We start from the raw sequence: 14147 nt of genomic DNA, 5'->3' as shown, positions 1-14147 counted from the left end.
ACCCTCGTCCTCATGGATACTAGTTGGGTTTGTTACTGCTGAGCCATGATGGGATGGGAACTCCTCTTAGACCCTCTTTCTAAGAATAACAATATTGAATCAAATTTTAATGAGCATTGGACAAAATAATTTTGTGCTGGATCAGTTATCTAGACTAGTGGTTCTATAGCAACCCTTGAAACTTAGGTGCTTCCAATAAGCATTAATCTATTTGGCATAAAGCTGTGCTAGTTTTCATAGGGAAAAATAAGCAAATGTCAGAGCAGAAGTCTGCCTGAAATGTTTATTTCTAAACGTCCATCATAGTTGGAAATTCCTCTCTGGATGGATGGATTTCCCGGAGAGGAGAGGGACACTTTTCCATTAAAGAGTAAAGTTAGATTACAGAGTCTTCACAAGAGGGAGGCTATTCTATCTTCCTATGTGACATGATCAGCTGAACAAAACATACAACTTTTTGGTTCTGGTAAGGTATCTAAAAGTATACACAGTGTGGAGTTAATTTTTTAAAGTCACCTGGAGGGAGTTCCAGTTGTGGCTCAGTGGTCATGAACTCGACGAGTATCCATGAGGACACAGGATTGATCCCTGGCCCCACTCATTGGGATAAGGATCCGGCATTGTCATGAACTGTGGTCTAGGCTGCAGATGTGGCTTGGATCCCATGTTGCAGTGGCTGTGGCGTAGGCTGGCGGCTACAGCACCGATTCAACCCCTAGCCTGGGAACTTCCCATATGCCGTGGGTGGAGCCCTAAAAAGGCAAAAAATAAAAATAAAAGTCACTTGGAGATGCTAACTGGCTAGACTCATACTCTCCAATTCCAGTGATATGTAACACTTGAAACTGAGATTGTAGATGGATGGGTGGGATGTGGTGTCTTCTCCAGGCATCTCGAAGTTCCTCCTCCAGGATCTCTGATATTTCCAGTGCTGGAAATACTGGAGATCTCTGGGGGAGAGTACTTGGTTCTGGAGATTTCCAGACAGGTGGCGTAGTTCTAGAAAAGCTATGTGGATGCCTCGGGGGTAATTCAGAATCCGAAGAAGGAATAATGAGCTTATTAGCACGAAATCCTAATACTTTTAATGTGGTCATCCTTGGACCCTTATTTAGCTTACGGATGCTGTTGAAACTGTTCAAGATGTAACAGATTTAAAAGGTCCATCTCTGGAGTAACATAAAAGGCTAGAACTTGTTGGGAAATTGCTACCCAGTTAGGTAGCCACAGCCATACCCCAAACAACAACTGAGTCAGCACTCACCCAAACGGAGGTAAAGAGCAGTGCTGATTCCTTCACCTCACTGAATCACACTGATGCAAATAACTATTTGGAAAGTATTCTAGCCTATTCTGCATAACAGAATGCATGTCTACACTCGGCCAAATCTTGTGTAACAGGTATGGACTATGCATGATTTGTTACTGCTCTCCTAAGCAAGAGGCCAGGCATTTCAGAGATGTAACAATTTATCTGCAAGTCTGAAAACATGCCATTCACCAGCACCAGCAAGCTCAAAAAGACTCCCTTACACAAGACAAATTTACCTATAATAAGCTCGAATAAATGCAAAGGAGAGATACAGGCCAGCAACAGACATTTACGATAAAAATCTTTATTCTCTAGCCTTGCCCTCCGTTCTGCTCATGATCAGGAAGTACTAGAGATCATAGAGATCCAGCATTATTCTGTTTTCTACTTTGAAAGTTGTATATACTTAATGATTATAATTATGAAGTCCTAGAATAAATATACTTTCTATTCACTGATTTGAATACTCTTAACAATTAGCTAAATCTGCTTGAATGCACACTAAATGTCTTTATTTCTGGTGGTCAGGATAATCAAGAAATGCCTAGAGGTGAAGAAAAAATTAGACACATAAAGGGAAGATGAAGACGGAAGGAGAAAGTAAATAGAAGAAGAAAAAGATTTTTTTTTAAGCTTTACATGTAGTCAGGATAAGCGACTAATGGAAGGTGGAAAAAATAATTGCTTACAATTTGTATAAAGCAATCACATCCACGTAGGACTTGGTACAAAGGTCCAAGAAGATGGAAATAAAGCGTATTTTAATTGAGAAAAACAACAGAGGAAAAAAATTATGGGAAAAAATTATGGAACGTAGGAAGACCCATGCCACAAATATGCCAAGATAAATGACATATCCCCACAGGGGAGAACAGTGCCCTGGACTTGAGAACATATTATCTGACCTTGGCCGGCACTATTTCCTGCCTTGTATAATCACAGAAGGCATTCAATGTTTGGTGATGATGAGAAGTAGGATTTTGAAGAATATAATTACAGGCTGCAAGTGTTTTCTGTGGAAACGAAATGATCATTTATGTCGGAGATTGTGTAAATATGCCTTAATTTTGGTCAATGGCAATCTGAAGTTTAAAAAAAAAAAAAAGAATCCCAAAACCTTATAAATCTCAATCCTTCTAGAATACTATAGGGATAAGTATTGTAAAAGCAAAGCCACTCCCTGATACTCTTCAAAATTGTTATGTTGTACAAAACTATCTCTTTTGTAGTGACATGATTTGACCTATCACTATGTCAAAACCAGCCGACGACTTCAAAAAGCAACATTAAAGGAGATTTAAGCACAGCAAACGGAAGCCGTTTTCATCTCCTAGGTCAGGTATGGAAATGATCACCATGCACATTACTTTAGAAAGACTGGCAACCTTACACGAATTAATGGTGGGTGATGCACAGGTGGATATAAACTGAGGGGAAAGAAGAAACCACATCAAGGGTGTCGAAGGAAAACTTAAAGGCTTGGAGAGCGTCGCAAGTCTCGCCTCTCTCTGGTACCTTTAATTGTGCCTACCATAAGCGCATTTTTGCCACATGCTTTTAAAAGAGAAGAGAAATGGTTATTTTCTCAAGTGCTAACAGACTTACTTGTCTTTCAGAAAATCCACTACTCTTTTGAAGTCAGCCACGCAGTACTCCCTTTTCATATCCATGAGCACAGTGTCAGAGGCAGACTGGACGGGTATGTGCAGAAAAGCATAGACTCGGGGATGGTTAAGGATTTTTGCCATTTCCTTTAAAAAGATGGAAGGAGAAAACATTAATCATTTTAACAAATCAAGCAACAGTTTCCCTCAGATCAGCCTTCTCAAGTGCAAGCAAAGAGACATGGCTGAAAACAGACCAATCATCTAGGCTTCCAGAGTGAATATCAGTTAGCATCACTCTAGGATGACATCTGGGAATTTACCGTGACTTTCAGAGGATTTCACATAAGAGTTCTCTCCTCATGGTCCTTGTTTCTCTTAGGTGACAAAACAGAGATAAACTCAAGAAATGCCTAAAGACTTAAAAGGTTTTTTGAGTACTTCAAAATCAAACACCATTCCTCCTTTGCCTCAAAGCAGTTGCCCCATTACATTAGCAAGAGAAACAGCAATATTTAAGGCAAACAGCCAAAGCTGTGTAATCCTATGTACTTGAATGAAGTTCTCAAATTTAGGGCAAGTCAACGCTTAAAAAAAAATACTAAAGGAGAAAAAGAAATCTATAGCTCACCTGCTTCTTTTTTGGCTAGTTAGCAAATACTTATTTTTGAATATCTATGATGCAAAAGGCATAGTATCAGCCAATAAAGCCAACCAGTTCACCACTGGTCACCTACTGCTATCTACCTTTAAACTGCAGAGTATAAAAGAAGAGAAATCAGGGAAGAGCAGGAAGAAGAATCTGTCTTGCAAAGCTAAAGAGAAAAAATTTGAGTGAAATAAATTAAGAAACCCAGAGACTGTTCCAGCTTCTTCCAAGGATACAAAGTACATAGGAAAAAGAATGAAAAGAAAACTATGGTAATGAAACAATTTAGGTGAGCAAAAAGAAAAAAAAAGTGATTAATTTATAGCCCGTCAATTGGGGGGGGGGCACGAGAAGGGAAAAAGACGGGGAGGGGAAAGGGGGGGAGGAGAGAATGGAAGGAGTCTAACAGAGATAAAAAATACCAAAAAAGGAACCGCTCTTTAATAACTTGCATGTGTCCAATGAGTTTTAGTTTTGAAAGTACCACATTTTCACATCTGTTATCTTCATTCCATCCTTAGAACAATATTTGGAGGCATCTTATGGAGTTAAAGAGCCACTCAATTCTGTATAGTCACTTCTTAGCTATTTGGGGTTGGTTTTGCATATGTACCATCCATGCCCTTTATTCCTTTTCTTTCCACTCTGAAAACAGAACTTTTACCAAAGTGGAAGAGTGACAAACTCAAACTACTCATCTTCCCGGTAGCACCACAGTTGGTTTAAGAAATCCTTCTGAGGGAGGAAGAAGGCGGTCTTCTCCCATCCCCACTTTCCTTGAATTATAAAAATGTAGCCCACCTAATCCTCGGGGCAAAGTTTCTTTGCCTGTCTGCTTGTCTCTCTCACAAACATCCTATCTTAATAAATCTATCTGTTGCCTCTCAAAATAAAATACAATGAAAAATTCTTCCGACTAAGAACTTCAAATAACCAACAGATAGTACATATGGGTAGCCTTTATTGACCTTTTCTTCCAGGAATTTATAGACAGACACTTTGCTGTATATAGATTACTAAATTGGAAGTGAAGTTCAAGAATTTCTTAGCTGTAAAATAACTGGCTAACACATTATGTGAAGATTTCCTTCACAAAATGGTTACATTTCTTGGCTGGGTATTTTGCCAGAAGGCTCTTTACCTCCTTACTCCGCACCTTCTGTGTATATGGATGTGGGAGGTGAGGCAACTTTCATCACCACCCACTCTATACGAGACATGCTGGGCTCCTGCAATGGTTCTCCTTTCAGGTTCTGCACACTTGAATTCATGAACAGTGTGAGGAAGAAAAATATCTATACAGAAACATCTATCTTCTAAAGGGTGAGCACTCAGCTTTAGCCAACTTTCAACATGCATACTGTGGTAAAACAAATGAACAAACAAACAAACAGCAATCTTAACAAATACAATAATTTGTGAAATGAACTTTTACTCTCAATCTCTGTGCCTTGGTTTTCTCATCTGTAGAATGGAGACAGTGGTAATATCCACCTCAGAGGGCTACGGGGCTATTGTGAAAATAAAATAAGATAATCTCATTTATGCTTCTATGTTAGCACTCAACATATAAATTACCTAACATTCTTCTTCTTTCTTGGAGAGTATTTATAATGTGTATGAAACGTGGAAACACATTTTCATACACATTAATGAGAACTTATCATTAAAGAGAGTACCTTTACAACAAGGTAGTTTCCTTAACTAGTCAGTGAAGAAGAGATAACTTGTACTGATTTGCAAAAAAAAAAAAAAAAAACAAAAAACAAAAACAAAAAAAACCTGGAAAGGGGTTCCCAGCAAACATGCCCCAGGGCCAGAGAGGGTAGTACAGTTTCTGCTGGAAACACTCAGGGTGGTCTGCTATTATAAACAGGATACTGCACTAGATGAAGCGTTGCCCTATTACAGTACAACAATTTTCAAATTAAAATGTTAATAGCAAATGAGTAGGATAAATTTGGTGGTTTTTTTCCCCTTTGGCTCTCAAAATAAGATTTCCCACTAGTAATTATCTTCAGCTTTATCCTATAGACTTTGCAACTTTATAATGGTAGGCACTAGAACACAAAATAAAAATAAACTTGCTCCTCATTTGAAGCCTGCATTTCTTCAACTAAAAGAATCATGACTTAACATAGATTAATGTAGCCCAAAGAGACAAAGTACAGATTTTCTGTTTTGTTTTTCCTTCTATCTCTCTTCTAACACAGCACTGTTGGTTAAGAATAACCTTTGGGGAGTTCTCATCATGGCTCAGTGGAAACAAACCTGACTAGCATCCATTAGGACACAGGTCTGATCCCTGGCCTCGTTCAGTGGGTTAAGAATCCAGCATTGCCCTGAGCTGTGGTGTAGGTCCCAGGCTCAACTTGGATCTGACATTGCTGTGGCTGTGGCATAGGCCAGCAGCTGTAGCTCTGATTCGACCCCTCGCCTGGGTACCTCCATATGCCATAGGTGTGGCCCTAAAAAGAACCAAAAAAAAAGAAAAGAAAAGAATAAACTTTGGGGAACTCCTCCTCTGGGGCAATGGGATCAGTAGCATCTTGGGAGCGCTGGGACGTCAGTTCAATCCACCGCCCGGCACAGTGGGTTAAGGATCCGGCACTGTTGCAGCTGTGGCTTAGTTTGTGACCTTGGATTATATCTGATCTTTGGCCCAGGAACTCCATATGATTAGGTTACAGCTGTGGGTGGGATCTGATCTCTGGCCTGGAAACTCCATAGGCTGTGGGGTGTCCCCCTCAAAAAAAAAAAAAAAAAAAAGGAAGGAAGAAAACAAACAAACAAAAAAGATCAGATACTTTATAGGTAGCCCACAATGGGTTATATTTCTATAGGTATGCTGGAGCTTTGGATTGGAATGGAAATGATTTATAAATGGTGTGCAGGGTCCAGGTACACCAAGAATGATTGCAATAAGCAACCCTAAGCTCTGAGCTGGGTAAGACAGCCTGAATAGACAGGTAAGTATGTGAGGGGGGCACATGTGCACACAGCCACGTGTAGGTTTGTGTGTGCATGTTTTGAGAAGCCCTGGTAGCAACTATTGTAGAAATAGTATCTATTTTAATATAAAGTCATTTTTAATTTAAGGGTTCATGTATGAAGGCTGCTTAAAATATAGATGGTGACTATTTTATGGACAAGGGCCAAAGAATGTCTAACCAGATCAACAAAATGGTATTTCTATCTGGTGTCTTCACATGGAGCTCTCCTATTAAGAACTAATCATCTCAGCGTTTGCTGTTTCTTAAATAAACTTAAAAAAGCAAAGACAAAATAATAATGGGATATGGGATTAAGATGGAGGAATAGAAGGACTGGAGCTCAACTGCTCTCCTAAAAACAACAAAATTTACAACCAAATACTGAGCAATCTTCAATCAAATGGACTGGAAGCTTTCAAAAAGACATCCTACTCCAGAAGACAAAGAGGAGGCCAGTCAAGAGGTAGGAGGGGAGATTATGTGATATAAACAACCCCATACCTCCCGGGCAGGAAGCCCCACAGACTGGAAAGTAACTGTATCACAGAGACTCACCTATAGGAGTGAGGGTTCTGAGGCCTGCATCAAACTCCCATGGGTGGGGATCTGTCACTGGGAGAAAGAGCTACCAGAGCATTAGGAATTGAAGGACAGTGGTGCTTGTGCCCAAGAGCTCCACAGAACTGGGGGAAACAGAGACTCCATTCTTAAAAGGTGCACACAGACTTTCACATGCACTGGGCCCCAGTGCAAAGCAAAGTCTCCATAGGAATCTGGGTTGGACCTGACTGCAGTTCTTGGAGGACAACCTGGGAAAATAGGGGTGAAGGTGGCTTGTTGTGGGGGAAGGACATTGGAAGCAAAGCTCTAGGGAATATTCATCAGTGTGCCTTTCTCTGGAGGTGGCCATTTTGGGAAAATCTGGCCCCACCCATCAGTGCTGAGAAGCCCCAGGCCAAACAATAATCCAGGTGGGATCACAGCCCTGCCCATCAGTAAACAGGCTGCCTAAAGAGCCCCCAGACACAAAGCTGACAAAGCCCCACCCACCAGAGGGATAGGAATCAGCTCCATATACATCAGTCCCTCCCATCAGGAAGCCTACAGCAAGCCCCCCATGCCAACTTCAGCCACAAGGGGGGCAGACACCAGAGGTAAGAGAGGCTACAACTCTATTATCTGTAAAAAGGTCACCACACCAAAAACCTATAAAAATGAAAAGACAGAGAACTATAACTCAGATGAGGGAGAAAGAAAAAAAACCCAGAAAAACAGCTAAGTGATCAGGACATTCTCAGCCTCCAGGGAAAAGATTTTAGACTGTTGATGCTCAAGTTGATGCAAGACATTGGAAATAAACTGGAGGCAAAGATGGATAATTTATAGGACACACTGAGCAAAGAGATACAAGATATAAAACTTAAGCAAGAAGAGATGCAAACTACAATAACTGAAATAAAAAATTCATTAGAAGCAGCCAAGAGCAGAATACAGGAGGCAGAAGAACAAATAAGTGAGGTGGAGGACAGATTAGTGGAAATCATGGATGCAGAACAGAAAAGAGAAAAAAGATTGAAAACAAATGAAGAAAGTCTCAGAGAACTCTGGGACAACGTTAAAGGCACCAGCCTCTGTATCATAGGGGTGACAGAAGAAGAAGAAGAGAGAGAGAAAGGGACAGAAAAAATATTTGAAGAGATAATAGCCAAAAACTTCCCTAACATGGGAGAGGAACCACTCACTCAAACCCAGGAAGTGCAACGAGTACCATATAAAATAAACCCAAGGAGGAATACCCTGAGACATATATTAATCAAACTGACCAAAATTAAAGACAAAGAGAAAATACTGAAAGCAGCTAGGGAAAAGAAACAAATAACATACAAGGGAACTCCGATAAGGCTATTAGCAGATTGTTCAGCAGAAACTCTGCAGGCCAGAAGGGAGTGGCATGATATACTTAATGTGATGAAAGGGAAAAAAACCTCCAGCCAAGATTACATTACCCAGCAAGGCTCTCATTCAGATATGAAGGATAAATCAAAAGCTTTAGAGACAAGCAAAAGCTAAGAGAATTCAGCAAAACTAAACCAGCTTTACAACAAATACTAAAGGAACTTCTCTAGGCAGAAAAGAAAAGGTCGCAACCAGAAACAAAAATACCACAAATGACAAGGCTCACCAGTAAAGGTATACATACAGTAAAGATATGAAATCATCCATGCACAATTATGCCACCAAAATCAGAAATCGTGAGAAGAGGAGGGTACAAATGCAGGACATTGGAGATGCACTTGCAATTAAGAGAACAACAACTTAAAACAATCTTGTATATATATATAGATTCTTATATCAAAACTTCAGATTAACTACAAAGCAAAAATCTACAATTGATACACAAACTATTAAGAAAAATCAACTCAAATACAACACTAAAGATAGTCTTCAAACCAGAGGAGGAGAGAACAAGAGAAGAAGGGAAGAAAAAAGAGCAACAAAAACAAATCCAAAGCAATTAATAAAATGACAATAAGAACATACATATCAGTAGTTACCTTAAATGTTAATGGACTAAACGCCCCAACCAAAAGACATAGATGGCTGAATGGATAGAAAAATAAGAAACCTATATAGGCTGTCTTCAAGAGACCCATTTCACTTCTAGGGACAAATACAAATTGAAAGTGAGAGGATGGAAGAAAATAGTCCATGCAAATGGGAATCAAAAGAAAGCTGGAGTAGCAATACTCATATCAGACAAAATAAACTTTAAAATGAAGAATATGTTAACGTACAAGGAAGGTCCTACATAATGATCAAAAGATCAATCCAAGAGGAAGATATAACAATGTTAAATATCTATGCACCCAACATAGGTTCACCACAACATATAAAACAACTGCTAACAACTCTGAAAGGACAAATCAACAATAACACGATCATAGTGGGGGACTTTGATACCCCACTTAACAGCAATGGACAGATCATCCAGACAGAAAATCAATAAGGAAACACAGGCCCTGAATGGAGCATCAGACCACATAGACTTAAAGCAACAGAATACACATTTTTCTCAAGTGTACATGGAACATTCTCTAAGATTGATCACATCCCGGTCTACAAACCCAGCCTCGGTAACTTTAAGAAAACTGAAATCATATCAAGCATCTTTTCCGACCACAGCTCTATTCAACTGGAAATCAACAATAAGAAAAAAAGTGCAAAAAACACAAACATGAGACTAAACAATCAATGGATCACTGAAGAAATCAAAGAGGAAATTAAAAAATACCTAGAAGCAAATGACAACAAAGATATGACACTCCAAAACCTATGGGATGCAGCAAAAGCCATTCTAAGAGGAAAGGTTATAGCATTACAGCCCACCTCAGGAATCAAGAAAAAGCTCAAATAAACAACCTAACTTTACATCTAAAGCAGCTAGAGAGAGAACAGAGAAGACCTAAAGTTAGTAGAAGGAAAGAAATCATAAAGATCAGAGTAGAAATCAATGAACTAGAAGTGAAAAAAAAAAAAAACATAGAAAGGATCAATGAAACAAAAAGCTGATTCTTTGAAAAGATCAACAAAATCGATAAACCCTTAGCCAGACTCATCAAGAAAAAAGAGAGAGGACCCAAATCAATAAAATTAGAAATGAATAAGGAGAAGTAACAATGGACATCACAGAAATACAAAGGATCATAAGAGACTACTATATGCAACTATATGCCAATAAAATGGAAAACCTACAAGAAATGGACAAATTCTTAGAAAAGTACAATCTTCCAAGACTAAACCAAGATGAAATATAAAAGATGAATGGACCAATCACAAGTAATGAAATTAAAACTATGATTAAAACACTTCCAACAGGAGTTACCGTTTTGGCTCAGTGGTGAATGAATCCGACTGGGAACCATGAGGTTCTGGTTTGATCTGGGGCCTTGCTCAGTGGGTTAAGGCGTTACTGTGAGCTGTGGTATAGGTGGCAGATGTGGCTCAGATCCCACATTGCTGTGGCTGTGGTGTAGGCCGATGGCTACACCTCCGATTAAACCACTAGCCTGGGAACCTCCATATGCTGTGGGAGCAGCCCTAGAAAAGGCAAAAAGGCTAAATAAATAAATAAACAAACTTCCAACAAACAAAAGTCCAGGACCAGATGGCTTTGCAGGAGAATTCTATCAAACATTTAGAGAAAAGATAACACCTATTTTTCTGAAACTATTCCAAAAAATTGCAGAGGAAGGAACACTCACAAACTCCTTCTATGAGGCCACCATCACCCTCATACCAAAACCAGACAAAGATACCACAAAAAGAGAAAATTACAGGCCAGTTACACTGATGAACACAGATGCAAAAATCCTCCACAAAATACTAGCAAACTGAATCCAATGATACATTAAAAGGATTGTACATCATGATCAAGTGGGATTTTTCCCAGGGATGCAAGGGTTCTTCGATAGCCACAAATCAATTAGAGTGATATACCACATGAATAAACTGAAGAATGAAAACCATATGATCCTCTCAATAGACTCGGAAAAAGCCTTTGACAAAATCCAACACCCATTTCTGATAAAAATCCTTCAGAAAATGGGCATAGAGGGAACCTACCTCAACATAATAAAGGCCATATATGACAAACCCAAAGCTAACATTATTCTCAATGGCGAAAAACTGAAAGAATTCCTGCTGAGATCAAGAACAACACAAGGATGTCTGCTCTTGCCACTACATTTCAACATAGTTTTGGAAGTCCTAGCCATAGCAATCTGAAGAAAAAGAAATAAAAGGAATCCAAATTGGAAAGGAAGAAGTAAAACTATCACTATTTGCAGATGATATGATACTATACCTAGAAAATCCTAAAGACACTACCAGAAAACTGTTAGAGCTCATTAATGAATTTAGCAAAGTCACAGAATACAAAATTAATACACAGAAATCAACTTCATTTCTATATACTGACAATGAAAGATCAGAAAAAGACATTAGGGAAGCAATTCCATTTACCATAATATACAAAAGAATAAAATACCTAGGAGTAAACCTACCTAAAGAGACAAAAGACCTGTACTCTGAAAACTATAAGACACTGATGAAAGAAATCAAAGATGACACAAATAGATGGAAGGACATACCATGTTCTTGGATAGGAAGAGTCAGTATTATCGAAATGACTATACTATCCAAGGCAATCTACAGATTCAATGCAATCACTATCAAATTACTAAGGACATTTTTCACAGAACTAGAACAAAATATTTTGAAGTTTGTTTGGAAGCACAAAAGACCCAGAGTAGCCGAAGCCATCCTGAGAAAGAAAAACGAAGCTGGAGGAATCAAGCTCCCTGACTTCAGACTATACTACAAAACAATGGTCATCAAAACCATATGGTACTGGCACAAAGACAGAAATATAGATCAGTGGAACAGGATAGAAAGCCCAGAGTTAAACCCATGCACCTACAGCCAACTCATCTATGACTAAGGAGGCAAGAATATTCAATGGGGAAAAGACAGCCCATTCAATAAGTGGTGCTGGGAAAACTAGACAGCCACATGGAAAAGAATGAAATTAGAACACTTCGTAACACCATACACAAAAATAAACTCAAAATGGATTAAAGACCTAGATATAAGACCAGACACTATAAAACTCTTAGAAGAAGACATAAGCCAAACACTCTGACATAAACGACAGCAACATCTTCTCAGAGTAATGACCAGTAAAAACAAAAATAAACAAATGGGACTTAATTAAACTTAAACGTTTTTGCACAGCAAAGGAAACCCTAAATAAAATGAAAAGACAACCCACAGAATGGCGAAAATATTTGGAAATGAATCAACTCACCAGGGATTAATCTCTAAAATTTATAAACACCTCCTACAGCTCAATACCAAAAAAGCAAATAACCCTATCAAATAATGGGCAGAAGATCTAAACAGACAGTTCTCCAAAGAAGACATACAGATGGCCAAAAAACACAAGAACAGATGTTCAACATCACTCGTTATTAGAGAAATGCAAATCAAAACCACTATGAGGTACCACCTTACACCAGCCAGAATGGCCATCATCAAAAAGTCTACAAACAATAAGTGCTAGAGAGGGTGTGGAGAAAAAGGAACCCTATTACACTGTTGGTGAGATTGTAAATTGATGCAACCTCTGTGAAAAACAGCATGGAGATTCCTCAGAAAACTAAAAATAGAACTACCATTTGATCCAGCAATCCCACTTCTGGGCATCTATCCAGAGAAAAACATGACTTGAGAAGACACATATACTCTGATGTTCACTGCAGCACTATTTTCAATAGCCAAGACATGAAAACAACATAAATGTTCACCAACAGAGGAGTGGATCAAGAAGATGTGGTACATATACACAATGGAATAGTACTCAGCCATTAAAAGGAACAAAATACTGGCATTTTTAGCAATAAGGATGGACCTAGAAATTATCGTGCTAAGTGAAGTCAGTCAGACAATGAGACACCAACATCAAATGCTTTCACTGACATGTGGATCTGAAAAGAGGACACAATGAACTTCTTTGCAGAACCGACACTGACTCAAAGACTTTGAAAAATTTATGGTTTCCAAAGGAGACAGTTTGGGGGGGTGGGATGCGCTGGGGGTATGGGGTGGAAATCCTGTAAAACTGGATTGTGATGATCATTGTACAACTATAAATGTAATGAATTCATTGTGTAATAAGAAAAACAAAGAGAAAAAAAAACAAAAAACCACCCAGTGTCATCCCTGTGTGCACATAGGATGTGCTATTTTCAAATAATAAAAAAAAAAGAAGAAAAGAAAAAAATAATGAATGAAAACAGGCTCATTTTAAAAAGCAATTTACAATACGGTACATTTTTCCAAGAAATGTCAAGTTTCATACTTACTGCCCAGTCATCAAATTAATCATTATATTCTACTTGGTTTTGAATGTATGCACTACCAGTTGAACAAAATCACTCAGTATGAGAGAGTGTATAAAATATATTAATACTTGCATTCAGATGTCTCTGTATTCACAGTGAAAGCCCTTTCAGGTTACAGCTTTGTTAGGAAGCATACACATAATTAAAATTCTAAATTTTATTTTACATTGCTATGTTCTTTTTTCAGCTAACCTAAGATATACAATGAATACTTCAAAAAAGACAACATTGGAGTTCCCATCGTAGCTCAGTGGTTAACAAATCTGACTAGGAACCATGAGGTTGTAGGTTCTATCCCTAGTTTCGCTCAGTGGGTTACGGATCTGGCGTTGCCCATGAGCTGTGGTGTAGGTCGCAGACATGGCTGGGATTCTGTGTTGCTGTGGCTCTGGTGTAGGCCAGCAGCTGAAGATCCGATTAGACCCCTAGCCTGAGAATGTTCATACGCCACAGGCGCAGCCTTAGAAAAAGGTAAAAAGACCAAAACAAAAAAAGACAAACAATACCATTCACCCATATGCATTTTAAAAATAGCTAATTTCATATATTTACATACTATACCATTCATTCAAAACAGGTATGAAATTAAGAGTTTTTTAGTATATTCACAGAATGGTGCAGTTTGCC

The 14147-nt window shown here is 38.7% G+C and overlaps 1 protein-coding gene across 8 annotated transcripts in view; it reads right to left on the bottom strand.

Moving 5' to 3' along the window:
• The window catches only part of CDKAL1 (CDK5 regulatory subunit associated protein 1 like 1), a 654131-nt gene that overhangs the window by 224369 nt on the left and 415615 nt on the right, over nt 1-14147 (bottom strand). For all 8 annotated transcript variants that reach the window (XM_047795483.1, XM_047795484.1, XM_047795482.1 and 5 more), the window contains exon 11: nt 2918-3063. In XM_047795483.1, coding sequence (XP_047651439.1) covers nt 2918-3063 — 146 coding nt within the window. The remainder of the gene's footprint in view (nt 1-2917; nt 3064-14147) is intronic.

This window comes from Phacochoerus africanus, chromosome 9 (genome assembly GCF_016906955.1).
Source record: "Phacochoerus africanus isolate WHEZ1 chromosome 9, ROS_Pafr_v1, whole genome shotgun sequence".
Classification (NCBI taxonomy): Eukaryota; Metazoa; Chordata; class Mammalia; order Artiodactyla; family Suidae; genus Phacochoerus; species Phacochoerus africanus.
The sequence above is the reverse complement of the archived record's forward strand: the minus strand, read 5'-3'. Positions and strand labels throughout refer to the sequence as shown.